This window comes from Anguilla rostrata, chromosome 8, assembly GCF_018555375.3.
Source record: "Anguilla rostrata isolate EN2019 chromosome 8, ASM1855537v3, whole genome shotgun sequence".
NCBI lineage: Eukaryota > Metazoa > Chordata > Actinopteri > Anguilliformes > Anguillidae > Anguilla > Anguilla rostrata.
The window spans coordinates 25088906-25103299 of record NC_057940.1 but is presented as its reverse complement, the minus strand read 5'-3'; the positions used below and the strand labels follow the sequence as shown (position 1 = coordinate 25103299).

At 48.3% G+C, this 14394-nt stretch overlaps 1 protein-coding gene across 6 annotated transcripts in view; it reads right to left on the bottom strand.

Moving 5' to 3' along the window:
• The window catches only part of macf1a (microtubule actin crosslinking factor 1a), a 94562-nt gene extending 81685 nt beyond the window's left edge, over window positions 1-12877 (bottom strand). For all 6 annotated transcript variants that reach the window (XM_064347257.1, XM_064347262.1, XM_064347259.1 and 3 more), the window contains exons 1-13: window positions 12626-12877; window positions 12297-12374; window positions 11560-11721; window positions 10698-10802; window positions 10186-10281; window positions 9728-9853; window positions 7896-8048; window positions 4707-4861; window positions 4197-4323; window positions 3135-3318; window positions 2695-2861; window positions 1365-1543; window positions 992-1130 (exon numbers count right to left, since the gene is read on the bottom strand). In XM_064347257.1, the coding sequence (XP_064203327.1) occupies window positions 992-1130; window positions 1365-1543; window positions 2695-2861; window positions 3135-3318; window positions 4197-4323; window positions 4707-4861; window positions 7896-8048; window positions 9728-9853; window positions 10186-10281; window positions 10698-10802; window positions 11560-11721; window positions 12297-12374; window positions 12626-12862 (1908 nt within the window). In that variant the 5' untranslated portion in view covers window positions 12863-12877. The remainder of the gene's footprint in view (window positions 1-991; window positions 1131-1364; window positions 1544-2694; window positions 2862-3134; window positions 3319-4196; window positions 4324-4706; window positions 4862-7895; window positions 8049-9727; window positions 9854-10185; window positions 10282-10697; window positions 10803-11559; window positions 11722-12296; window positions 12375-12625) is intronic.
• Between the last annotated feature and the right edge of the window lie 1517 nt (window positions 12878-14394).

Sequence of the window (14394 nt, the reverse complement as noted above, 5' to 3'; positions counted from 1 at the left end):
GTGGATGGCGGGAGGATTGGTTTATGTGGTGTTTGAGTGCGTGACTGGGGTTGTGTGTGTTGTATGTTGTGTGTGTGTGTGTGTAACTGGGAGTTTGTGTGTATGTAGGTGTGTGTGTGTGCGTGCGTGACTGGGAGTGTGTGTGTATGTGCGTGCGTGACTGGGAGTTTGTGTATGTATGTATGTGTGTGTGTGCGTGACTGGGAGTGTATGTGTATGTATGTGTGTGTGCGTAACTGGGAGTTTGTGTGTATGTATGTGTGTGTGTGCGCGTGACTGGGAGTTTGTGTGTATATGTGTGTGCGTGACTGGGAGTTTGTGTGTATGTATGTGTGTGTGTGCGCGTGACTGGGAGTTTGTGTGTATATGTGTGTGTGTGTGTGTGTGTGTATGTATGTGTGTGTGCGAGCGTAAGTGGGAGTTTGTGTGTATGTATGTGTGTGTGTGTGCGTGACTGGGAGTGTGTGTGTGTGTAACTGGGAGTTTGTGTGTATATGTGTGTGTGTGTATGTGTGTGTGTGTGTATGTATGTGTGTGTGTGTGCGTGACTGGGAGTTTGTGTGTGTGTATGTGTGTGTATGTATGTGTGTGTATGTGTGTAACTGGGTCTAAGTGTGTGTGGTGTGTGGTTCGCATGTGAGGTGTGTATGTGATGTGTGCGGTGCTGGGGTTGTGTGTATATGTGTGTGAGTGCGTGATGAGTTGTGTGTGTATGTATGTGTGTGTGTGTGTGTGTAACTGGGAGTTGTGTGATGTATGTGTGTGTGGTGGGATGGGGTGTGTGTATGTGTGCGTGATGGGGTTGTGTATGTATTGGTGCGGACTGGGAGTGTATGTGATGTAGTGTGTGTGCGTAACTGGGAGTTGTGTGATTTGTGTGTTGCGGTGACTGGAGTTGTGTGATTGTGTGTGTGTGTGTGTGTATGTATGTATGTGTGTGTGTGTGTGTGTGTGCGTGCGTGACTGGGAGTGCGTGTCGGTGCAGTCTCACCCCCAGCTGCTCTCGCAGGCCCTGGATGGCGGTGCTGTCGGCCGGCACCATGTCCTCCTCACTCAGCCGGCTCTCGTACTTGTGCAGCAGGCTCTCTGCGGCCTGCGAGCTGCGCATCAGCACGTCCACCGTCTTCAGCCTGCAGCCACGGGGAGCACAGACAGACTGCATGTGCATCCGAGTACTGGAGTGAGCATCGGGTTAGACGTGTGGAGGAGCAGGAAGAAACTATCTGCTTTTGGTCTGTGTGTGAACACTGTGTGTGTACACCTGCATGAATACGTATAAATGTGTGCGTGCTTTTGGCCCGTGTGCGTGTGTCCATCTGTATGACTACGTACACATTTCAGTGTGTGTGCATGCGACCGCTCACTTGTGCAGGTAGACAGAAGACAGCGCGTGCAGACGATCCATCTGCTCCACGGCCACGTTCAGCTCGGAGCGGAGGACAGGGACGCTGGTGGAGGAGGGCTTCTCCTCAAAGAAGCTGACGCACCTGCGGGACACCTCGCCCAGGCTGGAGCGCAGCCCGTCCAGGTCCCGCTGCAGCTTCTGCCAGGAACCGTAAGCAGCTCTGTTACTCTCAACAAGCAGCCCTGTTACTCTGTTACTCTCAGTAAGCAGCTCTGTTACACTCAGCAAGCAGCCCTGTTACTCTGTTACTCTCAGAAAGCACCCCTGTTACTCTGTCACACTCAGTAAGCAGCTCTGTTACTCTGTTACTCTCAGTAGCAGCTCTGTTACTCGTTACGCTCAGTAACGCACTTGTACTACTCATAAGCAGCCGTTACTTGTACTCAGTAGGAGCTTACTCTTTACTCTCAGTAAGCAGCTCTGTTACTCTGTCACACTCAGTAAGCAGCTCTGTTACTCTGTCACACTCAGTAAGCAGCTCTGTTACTCTGTTACTCTCAGTAAGCAGCCCTGTTACTCTGTCACACCCAGTAAGCAGCCCTGTTACTCTGTTACTCTCAGTAAGCAGCTCTGTTACTCTGTTACTCTCAGTAAGCAGCTCTGTTACTCTGTCACACTCAGTAAGCAGCTCTGTTACTCTGTCACACTCAGTAAGCAGCTCTGTTACTCTGTTACTCTCAGTAAGCAGCTCTGTTACTCTGTCACACTCAGTAAGCAGCCCTGTTACTCTGTTACTCTCAGTAAGCAGCTCTGTTACTCTGTTACTCTCAGTAAGCAGCTCTGTTACTCTGTCACACTCAGTAAGCAGCCCTGTTACTCTGTCACACTCAGTAAGCAGCTCTGTTACTCTGTTACTCTCAGTAAGCAGCTCTGTTACTCTGTCACACTCAGTAAGCAGCCCTGTTACTCTGTTACTCTCAGTAAGCAGCCCTGTTACTCTGTTACTCTCAGTAAGCAGCTCTGTTACTCTGTCACACTCAGTAAGCAGCTCTGTTACTCTGTCACACTCAGTAAGCAGTTGTTACTCTGTTACTCTCAGTAAGCAGCTCTGTTACTCTGTTACTCTCAGCAAGCAGCCCTGTTACTCTGTTACTCTCAGTAAGCAGCTCTGTTACACTCAGCAAGCAGCCCTGTTACTCTGTTACTCTCAGAAAGCACCCCTGTTACTCTGTCACACTCAGTAAGCAGCCCTGTTACTCTGTCACACTCCGTTAGAGGCTCTGTTACTATCGAGGTTGTGAAACCACGTCACATCAACAGCAGGTTGAATGGGATCGTGAGGGACTAACCTCTTGCTCTGCAATGTGGACCGTGTTGTCCGCACCGTCGCTGCTCAGGTTGCTAGGGAGCGGGGTCTGGATTCCTCTCGTTAGCCTGTGCTCCGCCTCCACCAGGTGACGCTTGATATCCTGCAACTCTGTCAGGTAGGACCGAGAGACGGACTCGTCCTTCTCCACTGAGAGAGAAAGGGAGAGAGAGAGGTAGACAGATTTTAAAATCAGTAAAATGGACAGTTACAGTTATGGGAATGAAATGCACTGGCAGTGTGTTCATTTATCATGCCTATGAAGCTCACTCTGAAAAGAACTAACTGAAGAACTGAAGGTAAAAGGGCACAGCTAAAAGAAGATGGCATGGATATAACACAGGTCTGAACAGAGCACAGAAAACATGCAAAATACAGACTTCGCTGAGTCATTAAGATCGTCAAGCTGCCCCTTGTGCTTACCTGTCTCCATAGAGACCATAAGAGCTTGGCAGTGTGTACGGCAGTCCTCGGCATCCTTCTCCAGCTCTCTCCTCTCAGCGGGGGTGAACAGAGCGCTTTCCCGGCTGTCTGCCAGGAAGTCTGTCAGGTGAGCCTCCAGGTTGTCCAGAGCCTGCTGTCTCTCCAATGGAGCCTGAGAACGCACCTGTGTGACACATTAGGACGGGTCACCCACCTGACACCGCAACCTTACCTGAGAGAACTACAAATATACCTGACACACTGACCTTACCTGAGAGAACTACAAATATACCTGACACACTGACCTTACCTGAGAGAACTACAGACATACCTTACGTACGGACATTACTTGAAAGAACTACAGATATACCTTACACACTGACTTTACCTGAGAGAACTACAGATATACCTTACACACTGACCTTACCTGAGAGAACTACAGATATACCTTACATACTGACCTTACCTGAGAGAACTACAGATATACCTTACATACTGACCTTACCTGAGAGAACTACAGACATACCTTAGACACTGACCTTACCTGAGAGAACTACAGATATATCGTACACACTGACCTTACCTGAGAGAACTACAGATATACCTTACATACTGACCTTACCTGAGAGAACTACAGATATACCTTACACACTGACATTACCTGAGAGAACTACAGATATACCTTAGACACTGACCTTACCTGAGAGAACTACAAATATACCTGACACACTGACCTTACCTGAGAGAACTACAGACATACCTTACGTACGGACATTACTTGAAAGAACTACAGATATACCTTAGACACTGACCTTACCTGAGAGAACTACAGATATACCTTACATACTGACCTTACCTGAGAGAACTACAGATATACCTTACACACTGACATTACCTGAGAGAACTACAGATATACCTTAGACACTGACCTTACCTGAGAGAACTACAGATATACCTTACACACTGACCTTACCTGAGAGAACTACAGATATACCTTACACACAAAACACAAAGGAGACACAGATGTCTGAGGGATTAGTGAGCGTCAGTTCATGTACTGACCATTTCCAGAGTCCAAGAAGAGATGGTTCTGGTGTCCTTCAGCAGGTAGTGCCAGGAGACCACACTCTTCATGTTTACATGCAGCTGATGCCACAGAGCCATCACATTCTGGTACAGCTGCTCCATCCTATACATACAGTACAACAAGCAATGTGTCAGGGACACGCGCAAAGTACATCTCCAAACTGGACATCACGCTTCAGTAGGAATGATTCTGCAGTGTGTGTGTATGTGTGTGAGCATGTGTGTGTGTATACATGTGTGCATGTGAGGACACAGTATGTATGTGTGTGTGTGTGTGTATGCATGTGTGCATGTGAGGACAGTATGTATGTGTGTGCATGTGTGTGCATGTGTGTGTGTGCATGTGAGGACAGTATGTATGTGTGTGCATGTGTGTGCATGTGTGTGTGTGCGTGTATGTGTGCATGTGTGTGCGTGTCTGTCACTGGGAGTGTGTGAGCGTGCGTGTGTGTGGGTGCAAGCGTGCGTGTGTGTGCGCACATATACCTGCTGGCAGTGTCCAGCGCCCCCTGGTTGGGGGGTGGGACAGTGAAACAGACGGAGGGCACCATGGCCTCATTGCCACTGGGGCTGATGACCTTCCACTTGGTGCGCTGAGTGTTATCCTCCAAAACACACTCCTCCCCCTTACCGATGGTGATCTGAGAGATTCAGAGGGAGGTGGGGGGGAAGGCAAGGGGGTGGCGAGATGGGTGTGAAAAAGAGAAACAGATGAACAGAGAGAAAGAGAGAAAAAGAAAAATGTGGAAGAGATGGACATAGGGAGAATGAAGGAGAGGAATTATAGACAAGAATAGGAGAGTGAGATGGACAGAGGTATCACAAACAGTGACGGAAAGGGAGGGATGTACAAGGGTTGGTAGAAGCCATAAATGAAGAAAAAAAGAAAAAAGAAAGGAAATATTTTATGCACAGTAGCTAATCCACTGACCTCAAAAAAGTAGCTACTTGTGTTTCATGAAACTAAAGATCGTAGAGTTTGTGTGACAAAACCTAGAGTACCTAAACACAGCTTATCTGTAGATTATTTCCTTTGATTGCACAGGTCAGTGCACTACTGAGAAAGACTGAACACATATATGCTCTGTATAATGAACAAAGCAAATAAACAAGATTTCTATGTGAAATATTCATACAATGGTATCACAGACACCATTCCATCTTTTCAAATTAACTGCTGAATATTTCATACATACCGAGCAAATTAGAAAATAAGGATTTAACAAGACTTCTAAAACAGAGCAGCAAAAGCAGCCATCCATTAACTAAAAAGCAGATGACTCTATATTTACATGTGTAGCACACAATATAATAGATGTATGGATTTATCTATTTATATTGTCTAGGCTCTGTATCAACGTACAGGAAATTGGTTCAAGCAAAGCGCTGAAATTGGAAACCCAAAAAAACAGCATAAATGAACTTAAATGAAGCTTGGGGTAGTCATGAGCGCAGGGAAGCATTTTAGTGCGGCTCAAAGGACCTCCGAAGCCAAAGCAAATGCACCCCCTCCACTGCCCACACACAGCACAGCCAAGCAGGCGATGACTTTGAGATTGAGAACATCACTCTCTCCTTCCTCTAGCCCTATGACAGAGCCTGGCTTCTCTCCAAAGGGCTTCTCCCAGTGTCCTCTCGGGCCCTTCCGACCTACTAGCTATCATGTTCAATTAAACTGTACATTTTAGTGATCTGTCTGGTGTCTATTGACAAGCTACCTTCAGCCTCGTCTCAAGAAAAGTGCAACTTAACTGCAAATTTCTGCCTGAGCCTTCATGGATCACTGCTGTATATTGGTAAAGCAATTTCTTATGCAGATTTTTCCACCATCAATTCAGAGCTCAGCTGGTGGGTGACATGTTAAAATGCTGCAGTGGTAGGTCCCTAGTGGCTCCCTGCGGTATTGCAGCACTCTGCTCTGTCCTTATGTGCCCTGTCCCATTCAGTGCACAGCGTGAAATCTGAGCACGGAGAAGAGAGGAGTCAATACCTGTGTGTTAGCCTTGCCAGCCCGCAGACACAAATGAGGAAGTGGGGGAAGGGGGAGAGAGAGAGAGAGAGAAAGGGATGAATAGAGGGAAGGAGGGAAAGAGGGATGAGAGGAAGAGTAAAGGGAAGGAGAAGAGGGGAGGAGACAGCGGTTATTTGGGGGCATTGTGTAGATTATGTAGATTCAATCTTTGGGTAACAAGCGTGACAGAGCCTACAGCTGTTGTGCGTGTGTGTGTTGGAGGGAGGCATTTAGAAGCCTGGAGATCATAAATTTGAACCAGAGCCAGATCTGTCCTTTACTGTACTGTGTACTGGACACTAGAACCATGTACATGAAAGCTATGGGTTTGAGCCTCAGCTGACACCTCCCACTGCTGCACCAGGCCTGCCCCAGCTATGGAAGTTTATAACACAGCGCTCACTCACCGCCATACAGCAACCGAGGACTGCTAGAGTCTAATACAGGGAGCTTCTGTACGCACGTCTGTCCTACCCAATACGCTGCTTAGACCCCTCACATTTTACAACAAGGAGGAGGGAATAAACAGTTCTGCTCAGTGTTGACAGTGAAGCTCTTCCACCCATCTCTGAGCCTGCGCTAAAACCCCAGAGGGAAGAGACACCGCGAGCTTCTCTGCCACCGGAGAAGTGCTGCAGGGTTTGGAACATCAGCGATGATGTCAGCAGCAGCGGATACGCAGGCCTGCAGTAAAGCGGCAGGTAGGGGAGTCTCCCAATCTAAGAGCTTTTAAACGGTGAAGCCAGAGCCGCTGGGGGCTCATTCAGGCTGTTGGGCAGCCAGCACAAGTCCAGGGGCGTGGATGAGCCCCAGGTTCTCGGATCTAATCCGGACCGTGCCAGTGCCAGCTGTGGCCGGGGGGTCTATTGGGCGATGCACAGTTCCAAAGTAGGGTGGGAATTGGACGTGTTCAGCCCCAGGGTAGGCACCAAATTTATTTTTTAAAAAGAAAAAAAGACAAACTACAATGTAGCATCACATCAACACTTTTCTCACATTAATATGTCAGTGGGTTACTTCTGACCACCATGCGTGAGGTGTGCAACGCACTGTCAACACTCCAATTTGGCTGCTGTCTTTCTTTTTTGCCATAATACCCCGTGACATTCCTGTTGCTACATTAGGGACACACTATGTGATGTTATTTCCACATTTTGACCCAGTGATGTTTTAAAATTTAGACCTTAATTCACATTTTCATTTTATCCCATCTCGCAACAGTTTGCAAATGGCCAACACATGATAATTTGTACTTGCATTTCATATCTGTTCAGCAAGGGTTGGGTTAGTCATTCTACATTCTTCCCTCATCATTCTTTTTTTTGGACTCCAAGCAACTTTATAAAGCATCACTGGATCAGAACTGGAAAGTAACGGTGCTGCGTACAGGAGCCAAAATGGCTACGGCAGTGTCACAGCATAGCGTTTCCCCACATTACATTACATTACATTACAGGCATTTAGCAGACGCTCTTATCCAGAGCGACGTACAACAAGTGCATAGGTTTCAAGATGCACAGAATCTGTCCTGAATATGTATGGCCTTTGCACTGGAAGCCAGGAGGGAATGACAGCCAGTCAGAGCCAAAGGCATACTGTGGGCAGGCCTGAGCCAGGCGGGGCCAGCTGAGAGGCAGAGGGCACGGGGGCGGGGCCTGGCATACCTCGATCTGCCGGTAGTCGCAGACGGCGCGGATCGGCGTGGTCGTCGCGACGATGCAGTCTGCGTTGCGGGGGCCGAGCTGCACCACGGTCTTGGCCCGCCCCACCAGGCTTGCCACGGTGCTGCGGTACTCAATCAGCTGCTCCTTCTCCTCCTGTCAATCAAACATTCAGCCAATCAATCAGTCCATCCTGAGTCTAGGACATTTACTGACCGCCTCTTCCTGAGGCTGCGGTTTGTGCTCGCTGACACTCTCGCCTGAAGTGCACCTGTTAACTGGGCAAAATACGTGATGTCAGCGACAGTTACACAACTTGCTGAGTTAACATTGATGTCACCGTTGTACATGTCATTAAGAATTAAATCTTGCATTAGTGTAACGGCTATCGGTGCCATTTAGAATTAACCCAGCTATCCTTCTCTTCCAGGGGGAGAGTTGGTTTTTTTAACGCAAACGCTGACGGGCAACATCTAGGCAGGGTAAAGGGAAATAAAGCATAAAGCACTAGTTATACCTTACAGTTTAGTGAATCTGTGACTGGTGTCAGTATTATGTGAGCGCTACAATTCGGACGATGCTATTTTCAGAAATCCATTTCAGCTGTGCCCTGATGCGCAGAGAGAGAAACCAAGATAGCGAGGAAGGAGGATAGCGAGGGAGATGTGGAGAAGTGTAGTGGAAATTTAATTATTACAGCGAGCGCCATAGCACTCTCGGATCAACATTCTTTCAATACGCAGAGCAACACAGCAGTTAATCAAATAAACTGGCTGCTGCAGTGAGGCGCACATTATAGGCATCTGGCATCACACCATTTAATCTCTCTCCCTGGTGAGAACTGGAGCGCTGAACTCACACTGAAATTCCCTCTCACACATACACAAAAGAGCATCCATCTACCACATCACACACACACACACACACACACACACACACACGCACACACACACACGAGGCATTCATCTGTCCTATGAAACGCCCCATCCCACCCCACACACATTCACAGACAGCCAGCTGCTAACACTAAAGACCATCAACTACATTTCATCTTTCATACAGAATGACTCAGCATACAGTACACGCTCAACACGAATGAGCGTCCTCTCCACACCACAAGGGGTCCCCACACGGTTACCGACACCTCTTTTACAGGCATCACTCGCTACTCGCTTTATTACTGGCCACTCTCCTATTCCTTCCTGGTTAAATACACCTCCCAATCACCTAATTATCTGCCCCACAGCGGGTGATGCCACCCGTGCCAGTTTGTCCCCCGCTGCTTCTCATGCCCACATGGAAGTGCCCACTGTTCTGTTGGCCAGCAGGGTGAGGCTCAGCCCCACAGTGCCATCTGCTCTATGATCCGGGAGGAGGAGGGGCCAGCTTGTGGGTTCAGTCAGGTGTGGTTCATCACATTCCTCCTTGTCTTTACATATGTACAGTGGCATTAGCAAAATAGGTCTTCACAGAAACCCTGATAACAAAATCTTAAACATGAATGTAGAGCCCTAAAATAGTAGCGTGATTTTTAATTGACATCTTGAATGGTCCCAAATACTAATCCATGACAGCATTGAGTATATGTCAACACATTACTGACTTCAAAACCATTGTTACATTTCTCTTGGAGCGAGAGGAGAAAAGAGAAAATTTGACTGCATAACTGGAGCTGACCATACGGGAAGAGACCACAAGGGAGGAATGAGATAGATAAAAATGAGCAAAGGAGATCAGGAGGAGGTGTGTGTGTGTGTGTGTGTGAGTGCACTGTAGGTGTGTGTGTTTAATAGGGCATGTGCTGTACATGGGTGTGACCAGGAAGGAGTTATTACCATAGAGTCTTGCAGCAGGTCCTCCAGCTTTCCCAGCCTGCTGTTTTTGTCACAGGTGTACTGTCTCTTTATGGTGTCCTGGAGCTGCCGCAGATAGCTCTCACATTCCCGCACATCGCTCACAAACTGAGGGATAAACAGCACAGATTATTATTATTATTATGATTGTTGTTGTTGTTGTTGTTGTTGTTGTTGTTGTTGACCATTAATAGAGTATTTTTCATATATTTTCCTGTTTGTTCCTGTTGTTATTCCTGTTTCTTGTGAAGGCATAGCCCACAACTTTGCTAAAAAAAGGGTCTCCAGTCTTTTACCCAACAATGAAATTTAACAGCATCAGACCCTGACAAACACAAAAGACAGTGCAGTCTGCTCTTCTCCTGTGAGCCCAGTGAATCAGTGCAAATACGCTCCTGTACACTCTCTCTCCTCCTCTGGGCCCAGGTGGGGGACCGTACCTGGAAGTAGGCGGTGTTGTCTTTCAGGTGCTGCTCCACACAGAGGCACAGCTGGCTGACCCACTCCCACTGAGTCTGCAGGGCGGCGCTGTAGGCCTGGAAACAGAGCCACCAGCTCATCCAATGAGCACCAACCCTACAGGGGATCCACCCTCTGTTTCCCAAACTTCATGGCACGTCCTTACATGCAATTAAGTGTTTCACTGAGATAAAGACTCAAAAGCACCCTTTATTAAAATAACAATGTCAAACAACATTCTGATCAGATGAGAGATTGGGCCAATAAACACATATGACCTGTGTATAGGAGATGCACCTTCACTTAAGAGTATATTATGACTGATGTCTACAAGTTGTCAGGGGGTGTTAATTAATCAAGATGGTTCTACTTGGCACATGAAGCACCTGAAGCAATACTTCACAGAATGAAGCTCCTACATGTCTGAATAAAAGAGCTCCAAAAATGAATCTGTACCAAATATTCCTCCCCCAATATGGAGCAGAGGCTTTACCTCCACTGTCTGTTTGGCTGGGTGATTCTCCTGACAGAGGCGGTCAGCTGTTTCCTGTAGAGAATGCATCACTTCCTGTTTTTCCTCCAGCTCTGACTTCATGTCCTGGGGGAAAAGGGTAAGACAGGAAGGTTGATCAAAATAGAATGACAACAAAGAACAAAATTCTGTAATCTCTACTTGGCATGTTCGTAACTGCTTCCTGCCATTACTTCCAGAGAAATTTACTGCCTCAATGACGTTGTGGAAAGTTTGACTGAGAGAGAAGGACAGTGGATGCCTGTTTATCTGTCTGTGCGTGTATGTGTGTGTGTGTGTCTGTGTGTGTACGTGCAAGTGCAGGGGTGCCTCCTGTGGGAGGAACGGAGTAACTTACTACACAGGGCCCTAAACTAGAGGGGGGCCTACAAAAAACTTGTATAAATGGATAAATTAGATGAGGGACTGACTGCATAAAGGCTGTGCCTGTATAGTCATTAAGTCAGTTATTTTATTAGATTGACTGCAGGTGTGTTTGTCTTGTGGATGGGGAGGGGATGTGTGTGTGTGTCTGTGTGTGTGTGTCTGTGTGAGTGTGTGTGTGTGTGTGTGTGAGTGCGTGTGTGTGTGTGTGTGTGTGTGTGTGTGTCTGTGTGAGTGTGTATGTGTGTGTGTGTGTGTGTGAGTGCGTGTGTGAGTGCGTGTGCGTGTGTGTGTGTGAGAGTGCGTGTGCGTGTGTGTGTGTGAGAGTGCGTGTGCGTGTGTGTGTGTGTGTGTGAGTGTGTATGTGTATGTGTATGTGTGTATGTGTATGTGTGTGCGTGCGTGTGTGTGTTTGTGTGTTAGTGCACAGGAGTGCTCGTGTGTTCGAGGGCACACTCACAGCATACAGCTCTCTCTTCGCTGCGATGTTGGTGTTGTTCTCACTCCAGTCGAAGGCCAGCTCCTCCTCCTCCCTCTCGTTCAGCCAGATCAGCTCCTCCGTGCAGCGCGACACGAATGCGTGCAGGCTCTCCAGGCAACGCAGTCGCCATGACGAGTGCTCCTGCAACCATGCAGCTTTTTTAAAGGAGCCCACAAGCCCCGCTGCTCCCCCTTTTCTTAGCGACAGAGCTCAGAAATATACACCCATTTCAATTCATTTAAAAATGTGAGAATAACGGATCACTGCACAGCTCAGCTGACCCCACACACTGTGCCGTAAAACAGAGCTCCACACAATCAGATGTTTCACAAAGTATTTCATATTCCCAGAATTGGTTGGAGCAGCTGCTGCTAACCACATTGGAAGGTGTCTGTGTACATGTGTGTGTGTGTGCATGTGTGTGTGTGTGTGTGTGTGCCTCTTCCTTCCTCAGGCACAGCGGCCACACCATTGACAGTGTTGAAGCATTTATAATGTTTGCCTTCCCAAAGACTGCAGGAAGTGCACACTGGGGTTTGTCACAGGCGCAGATGGGCAGGGGACAGAGCAGGTGCTCTCTCAAGGTTCAGTCACTGCGATGTGATTAAATTCACTGAGCAGCAGCAGCTGCTTACTGCAGGAGTCTGTATCCCCATGGTACACCGGCAATACACACACACACACACACACACACACACACAACCATTCTCTCTTACCAGTAGTTTGCAGTACTGATGTTCAAGCTTGGCCAGAGTCTCGGAGTAGCTGCTGTGGAAATTAGGCGAGATGGTTGACTGCAGGGAGAAAGGAACACTGAGGTCACATGTCTGAGCAAGACGAGCCCGCCCAACCAAGCACTGAACTCACAAGCCAGCAGTGGTCTGTGTCACTGAACAGTGCATGCACTTAAAGGTATTGTGTTTGGCTGTGCGTGTGTGTGCTTTAGGTGTGTGCAAATGAGTATTTGTTTGCTGTAGGATTGTGTGTGTGTGCTGTAGGTGTGTATGTGTGTGCGCTGTAGGTGTGTGTGTGTGTGTACACTGACCTCATAGCTGCGTGCCTCCTTCAGGCTCTGCAGCAGCCCCTCCACTGCAGTGTGAATGCTTCTGTGATCCTGCAGGTGCTGCTCCACAGAGGGGAGGTCTGCACCCCACTCTGCCTGCTCCAGGAGATCCTGGTTCCCCAACACACACGTGCGCACACACACAGACGCGCACACGCACACACAAGCACACACACACAGACGCGCACACGCACACACAAACACATGCATGCAGGTCATAATACTGCATACACTTTCTCTTGAGCCCCACCACAGTCCTCTCCATCTATATTTCTGAATTAAAAGAATATTTTCTCCTTCTTTCCCTCATCTCTCCCTCCTATCTATCTCTCCATTTCTTCCTTCCTTCATCACTCACCATCTCTTTCAATTCAATTTAGCTTCAAAACATACTTCAGTCTTTTGCCAGAAATCTACCAAACACAAAACCTACAGAAAAAACATCAACACGTGTAACACTTTGTAGAAATGCAAAAAGTTGGTCACCCCCCCCGCCGCGTCACACCTGCGTCTCCTCCCCCAGCCCAGTGGCTCGTAGCGACACTCAGCTCACACCACCCCTCCCAGACAGCACCTGTCGCCCCACCACACCCGCTCGTTAGAGACCAGCACTCTACCCCGCTCACCCACCTGGTTCCACCAGCCAGACCGTGTACACCAGCCACCCCTCACACGCCACACTGTTCACACAGCCAGCACTGTTAACTACAGACTGTACCACACCACACACTGTTCACACAGCGCCACCCACCCAGCCCACACTGTAATGACCTCAGACCACCCACTACACACGCACCCTGTTCCCACCCAGCCCACAGCTGTTACACCGGGCAACCCTGTTCACAAACATGGCCACCACTTTACACACAGTCAGCACACGCCCACCGCACACCCACAGCCACACACTGTTCACCCCACAGACTGCCTACACACAGCCCACGACACACAGCACACACTGTTACACACGCAACCACATGTTACACACACGACACTGTACAACAGCACCACTGTACACACAGCAGCACCACTCACCAAGAACACACCAACACACTGTTACACACAGCACACACTGTTACACACAGCACACACTGTTACACACAGCAACACACTGTTACACACAGCAACGCACTGTTACACACAGCAACACACTGTTACACACTGCCACACACTGTTACACAGAGCAACGCACTGTTACACACTGCCACACACTGTTACACACAGCCACACACTGTTACACACAGCAACACACTGTTACACACAGCAACACACTGTTACACACTGCCACACACTGTTACACACAGCAACGCACTGTTACACACAGAACACACTGTTACACACAGCCACACATGTTACACACAGCACACACTGTTACACACACAAAACACTGTTACACACATGAACACACTGTTACACTAGCCAGCGCCACTGTAACACAGCAAAACACTGTTACACACAGCCACACACTGTTACACACAGCAGCACACAGCAACACACAGCAACACACAGCAACACACTGTTACACACAGCCACACACTGTTACACACAGCCACACACTGTTACACACAGCAACACACTGTTACACACAGCAACACACTGTTACACACAGCAACACACTGTTACACACAGCCACACACTGTTACACACAGCAGCACACACCAACACACAGCAACACACAGCAACACACTGTTACACACAGCAACACACTGTTACACACAGCCACACACTGTTACACACAGCCACACACTGTTACA